This window comes from Lampetra fluviatilis, chromosome 52, assembly GCF_964198595.1.
Source record: "Lampetra fluviatilis chromosome 52, kcLamFluv1.1, whole genome shotgun sequence".
Classification (NCBI taxonomy): domain Eukaryota; kingdom Metazoa; phylum Chordata; class Hyperoartia; order Petromyzontiformes; family Petromyzontidae; genus Lampetra; species Lampetra fluviatilis.
The window spans coordinates 660426-674199 of record NC_136326.1 but is presented as its reverse complement, the minus strand read 5'-3'; the positions used below and the strand labels follow the sequence as shown (position 1 = coordinate 674199).

Sequence of the window (13774 nt, the reverse complement as noted above, 5' to 3'; positions counted from 1 at the left end):
TGAAAGACAACGCCGAAGAGCCCTGGGTTTGGTCGTGCACGAAGCTGCTCGTGGTCCACCCCAAGCCGCATCCACCGCACGAACCACAGCAGTCGATGTGGAACTGTGAAACTCTGCAGCAGTCGCGGTGCGACAGTGGCCATCGTCCAGAGCAGCAGAGGCCGTGCACAGCGGGGGACGACGCGATGCCCCATCCACGACAAGCAGCAGCAGAAGGAGGTGATGTTGGTTGGGAGGTGCGGTCGCTGCTCATTTAGTTTGATACAAACACATTTTTTTCGTGGGGGGGGTGGGGGGGGGTACGGGTGGGTGGGGTGGGGTACGGGTGGGGGGTACGGGTGGGGTGGGGGTACGGGTGGGATGGGGGATTACGGGTGGGGTGGGGGGGTACGTGTGGGGTGGGGGGGTACGGGTGTGGGGTGGGGGCGTACGGGTGGGGTGGGGGGGTACGGGTGGGTGGGGTGAGGGGGTACGGGTGTGGGGTGGGGGGGGGTACGGGTGGAGTGGGTGGGGGGGTACGGGTGGAGTGAGTGGGGGGGTACGGGTGGTGGGTCGTCTTCAGCTGTCCAGGTCGCAGGTGAAACATCACCCCCGACCCTGCTCCGTGCCGAGTGTTGTTGTTGTTGTTGTTGGGGGAGGGGTGATGTAGTCTGTGATGAGTACGGTTGGCTCACGTACGGTGCTAAAGTAGTTCAACAGCACAAGCAGAACTGGACCGGTTTTGACATTCGGTCTCTCATCAGCAGTGCCAGTCAGGCTTCGTCCCCCCTTCAAAGCCACTGAGTCTTTGTCTTCTTCTCATTACTTATGCACCACTGACAACGCAGCAGCATCAATGCCCGAAACGTCGCCTATTATTTAGATTTGCCCTTTAAGGTCACATTGTGATTATTGTCGTGTCACGCTCTGACGTCATCGTGGTCGCGAGCCCCCCCCCCCAAAAAAAAACCCCACCCCTCCATCTCCCCCAATCACCCCCCACTCCCAATCCCCCCCCCACCGCCAATCCACCCCCAATCCCCCCCACCCTCAATCCCCCCCACCCCCTACGCCCCGCCCCTCCCCCCAGCTTCCGCGCCCCGCCCCCCAGCGCGGCGAAGGAGACTTCGGGGTCGCAGCGCCACGCGGGGACGGCGCGAGCAGGTAACTCGCGCCTCTGCGGCATGGCAGCCTCCTCGTCGTAGAACACAGATACATCACGCTCTACAGATACATCACACTCTACAGATACATCACACTCTACAGATACATTTGTAAGGTCTATTATATATAGATAAGTGATGTAGATCGTTACTTCTTCCGGAGGCCGCTCGACTCCGATTGCCACACTGCACGCACGTGTGGGTTCGCGATGTAGACTCTGTGATGTAGACTCTGTGATGTAGTCTCTGTGCTATAGACCGCTATGAACTGTAATGGAGTTCTAGGCTGTACCATAGACTGGTTTAGAGCTCTAGACTGTGCTGTGGCCTCTCCCACACCGACTGGCCTGGAGCTGCTGTCCCTCGCAGCAGCCTCAGTCTTCGTCACGTGGGACAGAAACCTCAATCCGCTCCCGGTGCAGTGGCGATGCCGGCCCTGGGGGTCTGGTGGCGTGGCCGGGAGCGGCACAGCCACGGCACAGCCACGGCTTGCCGAGCGCCAAGCTTCGAGACGGGCGGCAAGGGGAGGTGGCTCGGAGGGTGTCACAATGGCCGTGTGGTAGACACTGCCCGCACTGCTCACGTCTGGGGCCAGGATGTGTCTCCTCAAGGGTCTCATATGTGGATGCCACGGTGGCGAGATGTGAGCTATCTCGCCTGCTTTACAGGAGATTCTCGCTTTATTTCTTGAGTTTCAGCCACACCTGTTATCAACGGGTTCTCAAGTTTAGCGAGCTGGTGGGCTTTGCCCGATCACCAAGCTCGCACTGCTGAGATTCTGGTTTTGAGCACCGGTTCTATGTCTCTCTGTTTCTTTCACTCGTGATGGCCGTGTCAGAGACGCTGAGCCACCATGGTTGAGAAGTGAGATCCTGGGTCTGGGTTTCGCTGATATTGGCCGTGCCAGAGGGGACTCAAGCTGACACCGCTGAGATCCTGGCTTCCAATCCGGGCAGTAACAACTCACGATGACGTGAGCGGTTCCCGCGTCCCGTCAGGCGATTGTTGCGATTGTTGACGGTTGCCCTCTGCGCGTGCGTGCAGGTTCTTGTCGCTGCCATGGCGTTCCGCGACGTGTGGAAGCGGTACCGCGTGCTCATCGTGATGGGCGTTGGCCTCGTGTCCGTCCACTTCGGCTGGTACCGTCTGCAGGACAACCCCGCGTTCCGGGGGTACGGCGTCAAGGACGGCCCGCCGCCACGCGGCCTCGCAGAGCACCCGAGCGGTGTGGGCGGCCTGCCCTCGGCGAAGCCGTCCACCTAGCGGAGGCGGCAGAGCGACGTCCACCCGACGTCCACCCGCGTCGGTACGGCAACCGACACCGCCCACGGTGCGCCCCAGCTCGGAAGCTGAGCGGGGGTATCGCCACGGTTGCGAGATGTTAACTACCTCGCCTGGTATACAGGAGAAGGTCGTGGGTTCGATCCTGACGCTTGCTGTATATTTGGAGTTTGCGTGTTCTCCCTGTGGTCGTGTGGATTTTCTCCGGGTCCTCTGGTTTTTCCCTCCATATAGACTCGACATCACGCGTTTCGAGTGTTTGGCAGCTAGAAATTTCCACGTGACGATAAGCCGCTACCTTGTTGAGCTATAATTAGTGATAGCTCAGTTGGCCTTACCCGTTAAAATAAAACAGAAATTAGTTTAGGTTTTGACCCTGGTTAGTGCTTGTAGGCCTAAGACCGAACCGCTCGGGATGCACTGCCCGGTCCCATCGCCTCTCAGACGCCAAGGTGGAGTTGAGACCGGGTGGCGCGTGGATGGGTCACCACTGTGCGTCAGCAGGTGTTATAGGCTACGGAGCTGAGGGGTTGTGGGCAGCAGAGGGCAGTGCACCTGCTTCATTTTCTGTGATCCCCCAACTTCAACACGCAATGACCGGCATGGTGAAGTATGGTCAAATAACCCCCACGACCCATAAGTAGATTGACAAACAGTCTCTTAAGCGTCCGTGGTGGTTTTCAGATGTTTCATCAGCCAAGCAGGCCCCTTGCCTAGTCCGAGTGCCAGGCTGCCTGGGCCAGGGTGCACCGGGAGGAGGGGAGGGCATGGGTCGGGCCTCCTGGGTCTGTGCCTTATCGGATGAGGCGCAGGCCACGTTCAAATCTAATGGTTCTCTTTTAACATACGCATGCACGTAATCAGGGGATTAAATCCTTCAAGACACATGAAGCAACATTGCTTTCCTTTGCAAGGGCGACTTGGGTCTTTCTCGAGTGCAACTGTGTGGGTAAACAGAAGCGACAAACTTAATTTAGGAGCTTTCGTGACTGCAGGAATTATTCTTTGGTTCTTTTCGGTTAAGTCACGTCTAAAAAAAAATTAAAAAATTAAAATAACATATTACGACGTTTCGATTGCAACACAAGCAATCATCATCAGGTATAAAAGAAATAGCAACAAAAAATCTAACTAGAAAACTATAGACAGACATACAAGCAGACAGACATCACAACGGCACACAGAGAGAGGACACACATCGGCACAAAGAGAGGGGTTGTCTCTATGACGGTCCCTTAAATATAGAGAGGGGGGGCGAGAACGGAGAGAGGGAGGGGGCAGAGAGAATTAGCATATCAATGAGTGTACGCCAACGTACTGCTGCTGCTGCAAGTAAGATGACAATGTGGAACGCGCACGCAAAATTGAAAACTAGGAGACAGGCACACGAAAATTAAATAACCCAGCAAAATATCGAAATGTGATGTAATACAACACAGAGAGTCGGTTAACACACAATTAACGCATAGTCTGGTTGATTACGTGTTTCAAAATTTGCTAAGTTAGAATTTTAAGTGTGAACATTCCAAAGAGAGGACACAGTTAAAATTCTAACTTAGCAAATTTTGAAACACGTAATCAACCAGACTATGCGTTAATTGTGTGTTAACCGACTCTCTGTGTTGTATTACATCACATTTCGATATTTTGCTGGGTTATTTAATTTTCGTGTGCCTGTCTCCTAGTTTTCAATTTTGCGTGCGCGTTCCACATTGTCATCTTACTTGCAGCAGCAGCAGTACGTTGGCGTACACTCATTGATATGCTAATTCTCTCTGCCCCCTCCCTCTCTCCATTCTCGCCCCCCCTCTCTATATTTAAGGGACCGTCATAGAGACAACCCCTCTCTTTGTGCCGATGTGTGTCCTCTCTCTGTGTGCCGTTGTGATGTCTGTCTGCTTGTATGTCTGTCTATAGTTTTCTAGTTAGATTTTTTGTTGCTATTTCTTTTATACCTGATGATGATTGCTTGTGTTGCAATCGAAACGTCGTAATATGTTATTTTAATTTTTTTTTTTTAGACGTGACTTAACCGAAAAGAACCAAAGAATAATTCCTGCAGTCACGAAAGCTCCTAAATTAAGATTGAACCACTTCTACGGGGAAGTTTTAAGCTTATCCTTTTTCTTTCTGGCTATTTGTTCTCTCTGCCTGTGTCCTCTCTTTGGAATGTTCACACTTAAAATTCTAACTTAGCAAATTTTGAAACACGTAATCAACCAGACTATGCGTTAATTGTGTGTTAACCGACTCTCTGTGTTGTATTACATCACATTTCGATATTTTGCTGGGTTATTTAATTTTCGTGTGCCTGTCTCCTAGTTTTCAATTTTGCGTGCGCGTTCCACATTGTCATCTTACTTGCAGCAGCAGCAGTACGTTGGCGTACACTCATTGATATGCTAATTCTCTCTGCCCCCTCCCTCTCTCCGTTCTCGCCCCCCCTCTCTATATTTAAGGGACCGTCATAGAGACAACCCCTCTCTTTGTGCCGATGTGTGTCCTCTCTCTGTGTGCCGTTGTGATGTCTGTCTGCTTGTATGTCTGTCTATAGTTTTCTAGTTAGATTTTTTGTTGCTATTTCTTTTATACCTGATGATGATTGCTTGTGTTGCAATCGAAACGTCGTAATATGTTATTTTAATTTTTTTTTTAGACGTGACTTAACCGAAAAGAACCAAAGAAGAAGCGACAAAGTTTAGTTGTTTTTAACACGGGGCGTTAAACGGCATTTGCAGAATAAGAACGCAACAGAGTTAAGACGCGGGAAATGTTCGCCGCGTAACGTTATCTCTGGGCAAGCAACAGCCAGCGGAGCGGAGCGTGCGTGTGGCTGCAGAGGAACGGCATGGTGGTGGGGGGCGAGCGGGAACCCTCTCCAGTATTTCTAGATTTGAACCCTCTCCAGTATTTCTAGATTTGAACCCTCTCCAGTATCCCGTAGAGGTCTCGACTGTGCTGTGGCCTCTCCCACACCAACTGGTCTGGAGCTGCTGTCCCTCGTAGCAGCCTCAGTATTCCTCACGTGGGACAGAAACCTCAAGCCGCTCCCGGTGCAGTGGCGATGCCGGCCCTAGGGGTCTGGTGGCGTGGCCGGGAGCGGCACATCCGTGGTACATCCGTGGTACAACCACGGTACATCTGCGGTACATCCGCGGCGGCGCTGCCCAGCCGGCACAGCCACCCGGCTCCGAGACGGGCAGCAGAAAGAGGTCGCGGCGGGTGGCTCCGAGGGTGTCACAATGGCCGTGTGGTAGAAACTGTCGGCACTACTGACATCCTCATTATTAAGCCTGGGGTCAGGATTTGTCTAAAGAGTCTAATCTGTCTCGGAGGGTTCATCATGGCCAGGGGTCGGCAACTTGCGGTGGCTCGTTGGCTTAGTCCCCTTACAGGCAGCCGTTTTATTTACTGAAACCTTCATTTACCGTGAGGGTGATTGATGAAATGTGGCAGGAAATGGGTCGCTAGGCAATGTCTTGGTGACGGCAAAATGTACAACAGTAAAACTGTTGTTGTTAAAGAATAACTAAGGTGGGGGGGCACAACTAAATAAACGTGGTTTATTCTATCATCTGTTGTTTAAGTCAGAATGTGTTGTCATCTGCTGTGTACCAGCTGATGTGTTTGTGTACAAGTCACTCTCTCTGTGCGCGGTGCTGCGGCTCTCCAACTATTTTGTTCAAAGACAAAAAAAAAAGAAAATGCCTCCTTTGAAAGGCTGCCGGACCCCTCCTCATGACAATCGAGCTGGCTCCGCTGAGATCCGAGGTTCGAATCTGGGTCTCAGCCGCCCGTGATTAAACGCCGGGGGCTCTCTTGCGTGCAGCGCGCAGGGATGGTCTCAGTCAGCGATGGCTTTGGGTGGCATGAACCGGTGGGCTGGGGTGGCTCCGGGCTTTCCTCGTGTAACCAGTGCTGGACATTTCGTTTTGTTTGTTATTTCGCTATTTATTGTTTGCGCTGTACTACCGTCTTGTCCTGTGTGCCTGTACACTTCTGGCCCCGGTGTTAACTTGCGTTCCCCGTTGCACAGAGGGGCTTTGAAGCGCGCCCGAGGGTCGTGGTGGCGGTGGTGAGGAAAAACGTGGAGCGGAGCGACCCGAGGGGGAACTGGAGCGGGGAGCTGTCGGCAAAACCTGGACTGCTGTCGCGCAGGAGGGAAGGCTCGGAGCGGCGTTCATCTTGCGGCGGACCAGGCGGTGGAGAGGATGTGGAGACGTGACGCTCACACACAAGTGGGGACGCCTCTCCGGGTTAAGACTTTTGTTGTTTCAACCGGCAACAATCTGCGCTGCAACACTGTATACTCGTGGGCTCTCCGTGGCTGGCTTTTTCATGACTTTGGGGTGACACTCTTGTAAAGGCTTCCTAAACGTTGTTTTGATGCCGTCTAAAGTAATGCAGCCGTGTTGGCTTGTTGGCCTAAAACAAGGCTGCGCGCACTTCAGCGGCGGTGTGGTGATGTTATGTGGCGTGCAAGGCATGATGGGAAGACTAATTCTATTTATTGGTCGTACTCGCACCTTTTGCCATCTACAATTCACCTTTTGCGTGTACTATTATCACTTTTCCGACGTTGGGTTATAAAGATGTGGTTTATATTGGGTTGCAGCCGCCCTTTTAAAGCATCCGGAAACAAATATTCGTGGGTGTTGGTAATTTTTTGTTTATATTTGTTCTATGATATTTTGGGCGATTGGCACAGAAACTGAAAAATCTCGGTGAATTTTCAAATCTGCGGTCGTGTTTGGATTCCAATCCCCTTTCCAACCTCTTGACATTGTTGGCCGAGGTTCAAAGAAAGTTCCCCGTTTCTAACCCCCACACTTTCTTGGCCGACGGTGAAACATGTTGACTTTCAGACTTGTTCCAGATATAACCAATAAACTTCACTTCAGACAACTCCTGATCATCCGTGGTGATTGGTGGGGGGCGTGGATAAAATAAAAAAAGATAATGGAAACCATGTCAATGAGGCTGTACAATAAACTCGTGCCCAGAAGCCAGCAGTTGGAATTGCAACAAAGATTTAGTTTCTACTCAATCCATATCCATACGAAAAAAGTATAAGCCAACATGTAGCAGCTGGCTCCCTTCGTTATGAACTAATTTATGAACTTTTATTTTACCGGGTAAAACCCACCACTATATAGCTCTTTTTCAGAAGTGACCTGGTCACATCGGAGCTCAACAAAGTGGCTCGTGGGAAATGTATAGATGCCAAATACTTGAAATGCACGTTTCTAAATGTGGAGTGAAAAATCGGAGGCTGCAGAGAAAAATCCACGCGACCACGGGTCAAACATGCAAACTACAAATATACATGCGTCGGGGTCGGGATCGAGCCCTCGACCTCCTGTATACCAGGCAAGGTGGTTAATATCTTGCCACCATGGTGCTGGGATCATGCGGATTCCACCCAAATGGGAAGACAGACACCAGTGTGGTCGGTTCCGTTATTGTGATGACGTTTGTTCACTCATGAGGGCCTCACCGAGTCTCAACATTCAGGGATGTCAACTCTCGGATTACCTCGGGAAATGGGGAGGGAGGTGCAGAGGTAGGCACTAAATCATCAACCCTTGAGTGAAGAGCAGATAATATCATCGGCGTGGGTGTAAAGTATTTATTGGCAAGCATGAATAATTGAGTTCAATGCAGAATGTAACGATACACCATGCGGACACGTTATAAAACCACGAGGTGAAACGATCCATGAACAAACAAGAATCATTCTGGAAGGGGCGTCGTGAAAAGATGACAATTCGGATTTGTCTTGAGAATCCCCAACACACACTCGTGGAGTGCACAAGCAACGAGTTCCAGTCTTAAGAGTTCCTGAAAAAGCTCCCCACACGTGGAGTGAAACGTCAGTTCCTGAAGAAGCTCCCGGCACGTGCAGCGAAACGTCGGACTTCAATCCGAAGGTCAGGCGGCACAGCCCGCAAACGCTTCGGGCAGTGCTGCCACAGCACAACCGCAAAAGCAACCGACGCAGTCGCCTTTGCAATAGCAACTAACATTTGTGGGGCGCATTATATCCGTAGATCCCAAGCGAGTCACAGATCCGAGTGGGATTGGCCGTGGCGGGGACGGAGCGAACGCCCTCACAGAATGTCCCGGTGCCCCGTCTCCGTCAGCATGGCCTCCAGCGCGAGCTTTGCGGCGTCGGTGACGTACGGCTGGTGCAGCCACGCCGACAGGTAGACCATGGAGAGGCTGGGCGACGGGGCGTGTGCCATCTCCGCCACCAGCACGCGCCTCAGCCGCAGCTCCTCGCTGTACTGCGCCTGCAGCTGGGCCGACACCTCGTCTGCGTCCACAGCAGAGGTCGCAAACGGGTTTTGATTCCTTACCCGTACCTGGTCGCAAACGGGTACCCGTACCCTACCCGGCTACCGGCCGGGTATCGGGTAGGGTACGGGTACCCGATTGCGACCATGTTGCAGGCGCAGGTGGGTTGATTCTAGGAACTTGAATTGTGAGAAGTGACTCACGGCCTACTCGTACACAGCCGCACCAGGGTCGCAAACGGGTACCCGTACCCGGCTGGGTATGGGTAGCCGGGTATCGGGTAGGGTACGGGTATCGGGTACCCGGTTGCGACCTCTGGTCCACAGTGCGGAGTGCGCCAGACAGAGGGGAGGGGCGCGACGGGTCGGGGCAGAGCGGTTAAACAAACTCGTAAGTGGTCACGACTTTGAGGTCGCGATTCGACGCTCGAGTCCACCCTTGTTTTGTTAACCCTGTCCTGCTCGTCTTGTGCCTATGACAAAATTGGCCGGAGTGCACCCAATCTCATCACACATTGGAAGCCAAGCAAGGACTGAGCCTGGATAGTGCTTGGAGGGGCGACCACCACGCATGGCGTGGGAGAGGGGGGTAAGGGGGAGGAAGAACGGGAGAAGAGGACTGGGGGGGAGAGGGAGGGGGACTCGGGGGGAGGGGGATTATGGTGGAGAGCAAAGGGTAATGCCACAAAATCCCCTAATTGTACTGTACTACCTATGCTTACGGGTAAGTTGTGCTTACGGGGAGATTGTGCTTACAGAAGGCTGTTGCTCCGACAGAATCAGAATCTTTATTTAACTACAGGAGGAATCCTATGAGATGTGAAGCTCTTTTTTACAGGTCTCAAGTATGGCCGGGTCAGCGAGTTATATAGTGAGCAAGTCACTAGATATTAATCAATAGATAATAATGACGTTGAAGGCTGTTGTACTCACGGAAGGTTGTTGTCGGCCAGGAACGGAAGAGCGGAGTTGGCCTCCACGCTTGCTTGTTCTGGTACCACTCCAGGTCGCACACGGCCTGCAGCGTCGACGTCAGCTTCTCCATCGTTTGCAGCAGTCCCCTCTGCAACAGCGGGAGCGACGCGCGGCTTCGTGCGTTTAGTTTGTTGTCCTTACCCCCTCCGCCCAGCACCACCGGCGAGCACGGTTGGCCAAATACGGTGTGAAAGAAGTTCAAGACACATAGCCCGGTGAATGTTTATTTAGTTATTTATTCGTGAGAGCCACGCTGAGCCCTCGGACTCCTTTTCAGGAGGGTCCTACCGCTTACATCGGGAGTTTTATTTTAAGATGTTTTCAGCCATTTAGTGTTTATCATGCAAGTGGGAGGAAGCCGGAGTTGGATATTTTTACGCTTTCCATCCAGGGTAACCATGTTTGTACGTACCGGCGGGGGGAGGCACGGTGGGCCACGGTGGCTAGGAGATGTTAACTACCTCGCCTGGTATGCTGGAGGTCGTGGGTTTGATCCTGACCCTGACGCCTGCTGCTGTATATTTGGAGTTGGCGTTTCTCTCTCTCTCCCCACGTGGTCACGTGGATTATTCTCCGGGTCTTCCGGTTTTTCCCTCCGCATTCAGAATCAACATCACGTGTTCAGAGTATTTGGCTGCTTTCCATTTCCACACGATAAGCCACTTCATTGAACTATCATTTGTGGCCAGGTCGCTTTTGAAAAAGAGCTATACACCTTAATGGGCTTTACCCGCAAATTTGGTTTACAATTAGTTTATTGTTTATAAGTCCTATAGATCTCTCTGCCAACCTATAGCGGCGGTCGAGAACTGTATGTCAGTATGGTATGTGGGACTTGTGTGGACACCCGGCAAGGCACACACATAGCGTGACATCACATCGTGTTGCCGAATGGCCCTGGGTGTGTCATTGTGCAGTCATTAAGAACCAGTTTTATTTGCGAGTTTGTGAAACCTGCATTTAAACGCAGCAGCTCGGAGATGTTGCGCTGTGCTCTGGCTTGGTATGGACCGCTTGACCAGAGCCAACCACTCAATCCCAGGGTTTTAATCCAGGATCTCTGTGAACTGCTGCCGATGACGACGACGACGATGACAACGACGCACACTCACCAACTTCTCCCACACCTCGACGAGTTGGTTGCAGTCTCTCTCCAGTTCCTGGTATCGTGCTGATTCCGCGGCCGATGCTTCCGCAGTCGGCGCAGAATTGCCCTCCTTCCTGCCCAGGGAGGGATTCGTTCCACGCGTGTTAATCGCTACGGGTGGCATCTCGTAGCCATAGTTGGCGCTCGATTATCCGCTTGCGCGCTGTCCGCGGGCGTGCGAATTAACCGTGCTTTCGAGAAGACTGGCACTATTTGGACACGTGCAGGATGGACAACAGGAAAATTAAAATCACGTTGTTTGGGAAAAATGGAAGGAACCGGAAAGAGAGGAAGACCTCACGGAGAATGACTTGACAAGATCGGTGTTAGACAGTTGTGGCCACTGCTTGGGCACGTTGGGGCGCAGGAGACGTGAGGAAAGTGGCAACAAACGATGCAGTGGGCACCCACGGGGCTGTCTGCAATACGTAATGTGACGATGAGCGGGAAAACATAAATATAACATTTAAAAAAATAGGATTTCTTACCGTTTTATTTATTCATTTGTATTATTTGCTTTTCTCTGTTATGTCTGTCACGTGTTTTTAATTGACGAAACCCGACTTATGAGCTTCTGAGCACTCACACGTTACTTCAAAATAAACTGAACTGAAACTGATATAATTGTTTAGGTTCTGCCCAGAAAGGGTAAAAACCTATCCCTATTTTTTTACACTTCGATACTGGCAAAATAAGTAATATAAAACAAAAAAATTTTAAACACGCTTTCATGAAATGTAGCGTACTAGTAATGGAAGAACTCCACGACTCCAGGAAGTGGCCCCGAAGCTTGCCACAACGTCAGTTGACCGTGGACAATTAGAGCCAAGCCGAAACATAACGTATAAAAAAGAATGTTTAAAAATATATTATTTATTATATGATAGAATATGGTATTGTCATCAGTATGACATAAGTATACCAAGTTTGCAGTCGATACATTGGGAAGTGGGTAAAAATGTAGTTACAATATTTGAGGATACAACAACGACAACAACAACAGACAGGGTGAGTTAAATAAAAGCGTGTAAAAAGGTCCCATTTAATATATAAATATAACAAAAACATTCCCCCCACACGCGCACCCGGCACGAACCAATCGGCAAGTGGCGAGCGGCGTCCCGGCACTCACGGCGACGCGAGGCGGGAGTTGGCCACCCTGGAGGCGAGGGCCAGGCCCGACTCGACGACGAGGCGGTCCCACTTGGCGACGGCGTTGTGCCAGTCGGCGGCCACGTCCCGCACCTTCCTGCCGCTGGGGCTCGCGGCCGGGGACGACGACGACGAGGGGGAGGTCATTGCCGGACCCTCCCCTTCGCGCTGTGGCCAAAGAGGGGGGGGTCAAGTGGTCAGGGTAGGGTCATGCGGTAGCTCCTCGCTTAACGCGTTTTTCGCTTAACACGCATCTATGGCCGCGTTGTGCGAGGAATTACCGTGCGCTCTTTGGTTGTTCTCCATTCCCACGCAATAAGCAACCGGTGACCATCATTACACTTTGACGTTTCCACTACTAAAATCGCGCTATTTAACAGTATAACAAAAATATGAACTTCGATTTAAAGCTTTCGTGACTGCAGGGATTCATCTTCTTGGTTCTTTCGGTAAAGTCACGTATAAGGGAAATAATAAAATAATATAATTTCAACTCGTCACGTTTCCTTGAAGGGCGCCAACGATTGCCCAAGATCTGCGGTCCTCTCCGTACGCGTGAATAATCGCCATCGTGTGGGATGCTGCGATTCGGCTCGCCGCAGTCAGTACCTGTGCACGAAAGGAAGTTGCTTGGCGACTGAAGTTGGGGAGGTTTCTCTTCGCGGCCCTTCCCGTTCGAAACGAGCGCGCGGAGTCCTCGCGGGCAACCAGCGGCTACGCCGGGGCGACCTGGAGGGGGAGAGAGAGAGAGAGAAAAACCTCTCATCTGGCATCTGGGAGTGGGAGATGTAACGATTCCGATTCTCGAATGTGTTATTAAACTAATCGATTCTTCGTCTCACCGGTTTGTTTATCAGCCGTACCGACACGCACCGTTGCCTCTTGGTAAACGATTTACTCACCGACTAACAATCGATTATCTCACCGACTAACAATCGATTATCTCGGCGACTAACAATCGATTATCTTAACCCACGATTGCTGTGCGAGAATCGATTGCAGTACGGGAATCGCTAGCGGAAACGCGTGCTCAGCAGCAGGGGCTTCTGTCTGCTGCTTGGCGGAAACACGCGAGTGATGGTGACGTCACGCGCGCAGCGACTTCTGCCACTGTCAGACAGAAGCTGTTGATGACGTCACGCGCGTAAATTTAGTATTTTACAAACTATCGATGACGTCATAAACTAAGTAACTTCGCAGCTCCAGAAGTGACGGATGACGTCATCCGCGCTGTGAACAGCCACACGCACAGAAGCGATCGATGTGACGCAGTCAACTTGCCTGCCGCTCTGGGGCGACTTTTCTGATCAAGTTGCTGCTATGAAATGTCCAAATGATGTTGGGCCACTTCGTTGGGCTGCCAATTTGTGGTGGGCAGGTCGCTTCTGAAAAATAAGTTAACGCCTCAAGTGGGCTTCGCCTGGTATGGGGCCCGTACATTAATGACGTCACGCGATTTTGGACGATGTTTGACCCCCCCCCCTCGTCACGCGGCGTCACAAAGTCAGACCCCCCCTCAAATATGACGTCACAAAGCTCTGCCCCCCCCCCCCCCAAAAAAATGCTTCGAATCGCTTTAAACTATTGTCATTGTAGTGCATATTTAATGTGGCGCTGCACTCTGTTGGAGAAAAGATTTATTAAAAAGTATATTTAATTAAGCAGAACGTGTTGTCTATATTTTGTTTGTTGCTGTGGTTGTCCCGCCTGATGGAGGCTTGTGTTGCCTCCGAAGCATCGTGATTTAGTTATTTTTTTATTTCACCTACGTGACTTTACCG

General features: G+C 51.5%; 2 protein-coding genes across 4 annotated transcripts; one reads left to right on the top strand and one right to left on the bottom strand.

Moving 5' to 3' along the window:
• Positions 1–1086: 1086 nt before the first annotated feature.
• On the top strand, positions 1087–7319 carry LOC144948976 (uncharacterized). 2 transcript variants are annotated; one of them, XR_013640230.1, is made up of 3 exons: positions 1087–1143; positions 2187–2472; positions 6460–7319. XR_013640230.1 is itself a non-coding variant. In XM_078878757.1 (3 exons), the coding sequence occupies exon 2, from the start codon at positions 2202–2204 to the stop codon at positions 2403–2405; it is 204 nt and encodes a 67-aa protein (XP_078734883.1). In that variant the 5' UTR covers positions 1087–1143; positions 2187–2201; the 3' UTR covers positions 2406–2448; positions 6460–7319. The 2 variants fall into 2 exon arrangements, 1 of the variants encoding a protein (XP_078734883.1); XM_078878757.1 differs by having other exon boundaries at positions 2187–2448.
• A 718-nt stretch (positions 7320–8037) lies between these two features.
• Positions 8038–12750, bottom strand: CINP (cyclin dependent kinase 2 interacting protein). Of its 2 annotated transcripts, none has more exons than XM_078878841.1 (5): positions 12603–12750; positions 11974–12161; positions 10807–10915; positions 9653–9782; positions 8038–8739 (listed from the first exon to the last, which is right to left on the bottom strand). In XM_078878841.1, the coding sequence occupies exons 2-5, from the start codon at positions 12138–12140 to the stop codon at positions 8534–8536; spliced, it is 612 nt and encodes a 203-aa protein (XP_078734967.1). In that variant the 5' UTR covers positions 12141–12161; positions 12603–12750; the 3' UTR covers positions 8038–8533. The 2 variants fall into 2 exon arrangements, with proteins under 2 accessions (XP_078734967.1, XP_078734968.1); XM_078878842.1 differs by lacking the exon at positions 12603–12750 and adding an exon at positions 12275–12594.
• Between the last annotated feature and the right edge of the window lie 1024 nt (positions 12751–13774).

Bases quoted from the DNA above. Each gene is read 5' to 3' on its own strand.
- LOC144948976 (XM_078878757.1), top strand. From the start codon at position 2,202: ATGGCGTTCCGCGACGTGTGGAAGCGGTACCGCGTGCTCATCGTGATG.
- CINP (XM_078878841.1), bottom strand. From the start codon at position 12,140: ATGACCTCCCCCTCGTCGTCGTCGTCCCCGGCCGCGAGCCCCAGCGGC. The intron at 10,916-11,973 runs GTGAGTGCCGGG...CTCCCTGGGCAG, and splicing joins AACTCCCGCCTCGCGTCGCC to GAAGGAGGGCAATTCTGCGC. The intron at 9,783-10,806 runs GTGAGTGTGCGT...CCGCTGTTGCAG, and splicing joins TCGAGGTGTGGGAGAAGTTG to AGGGGACTGCTGCAAACGAT.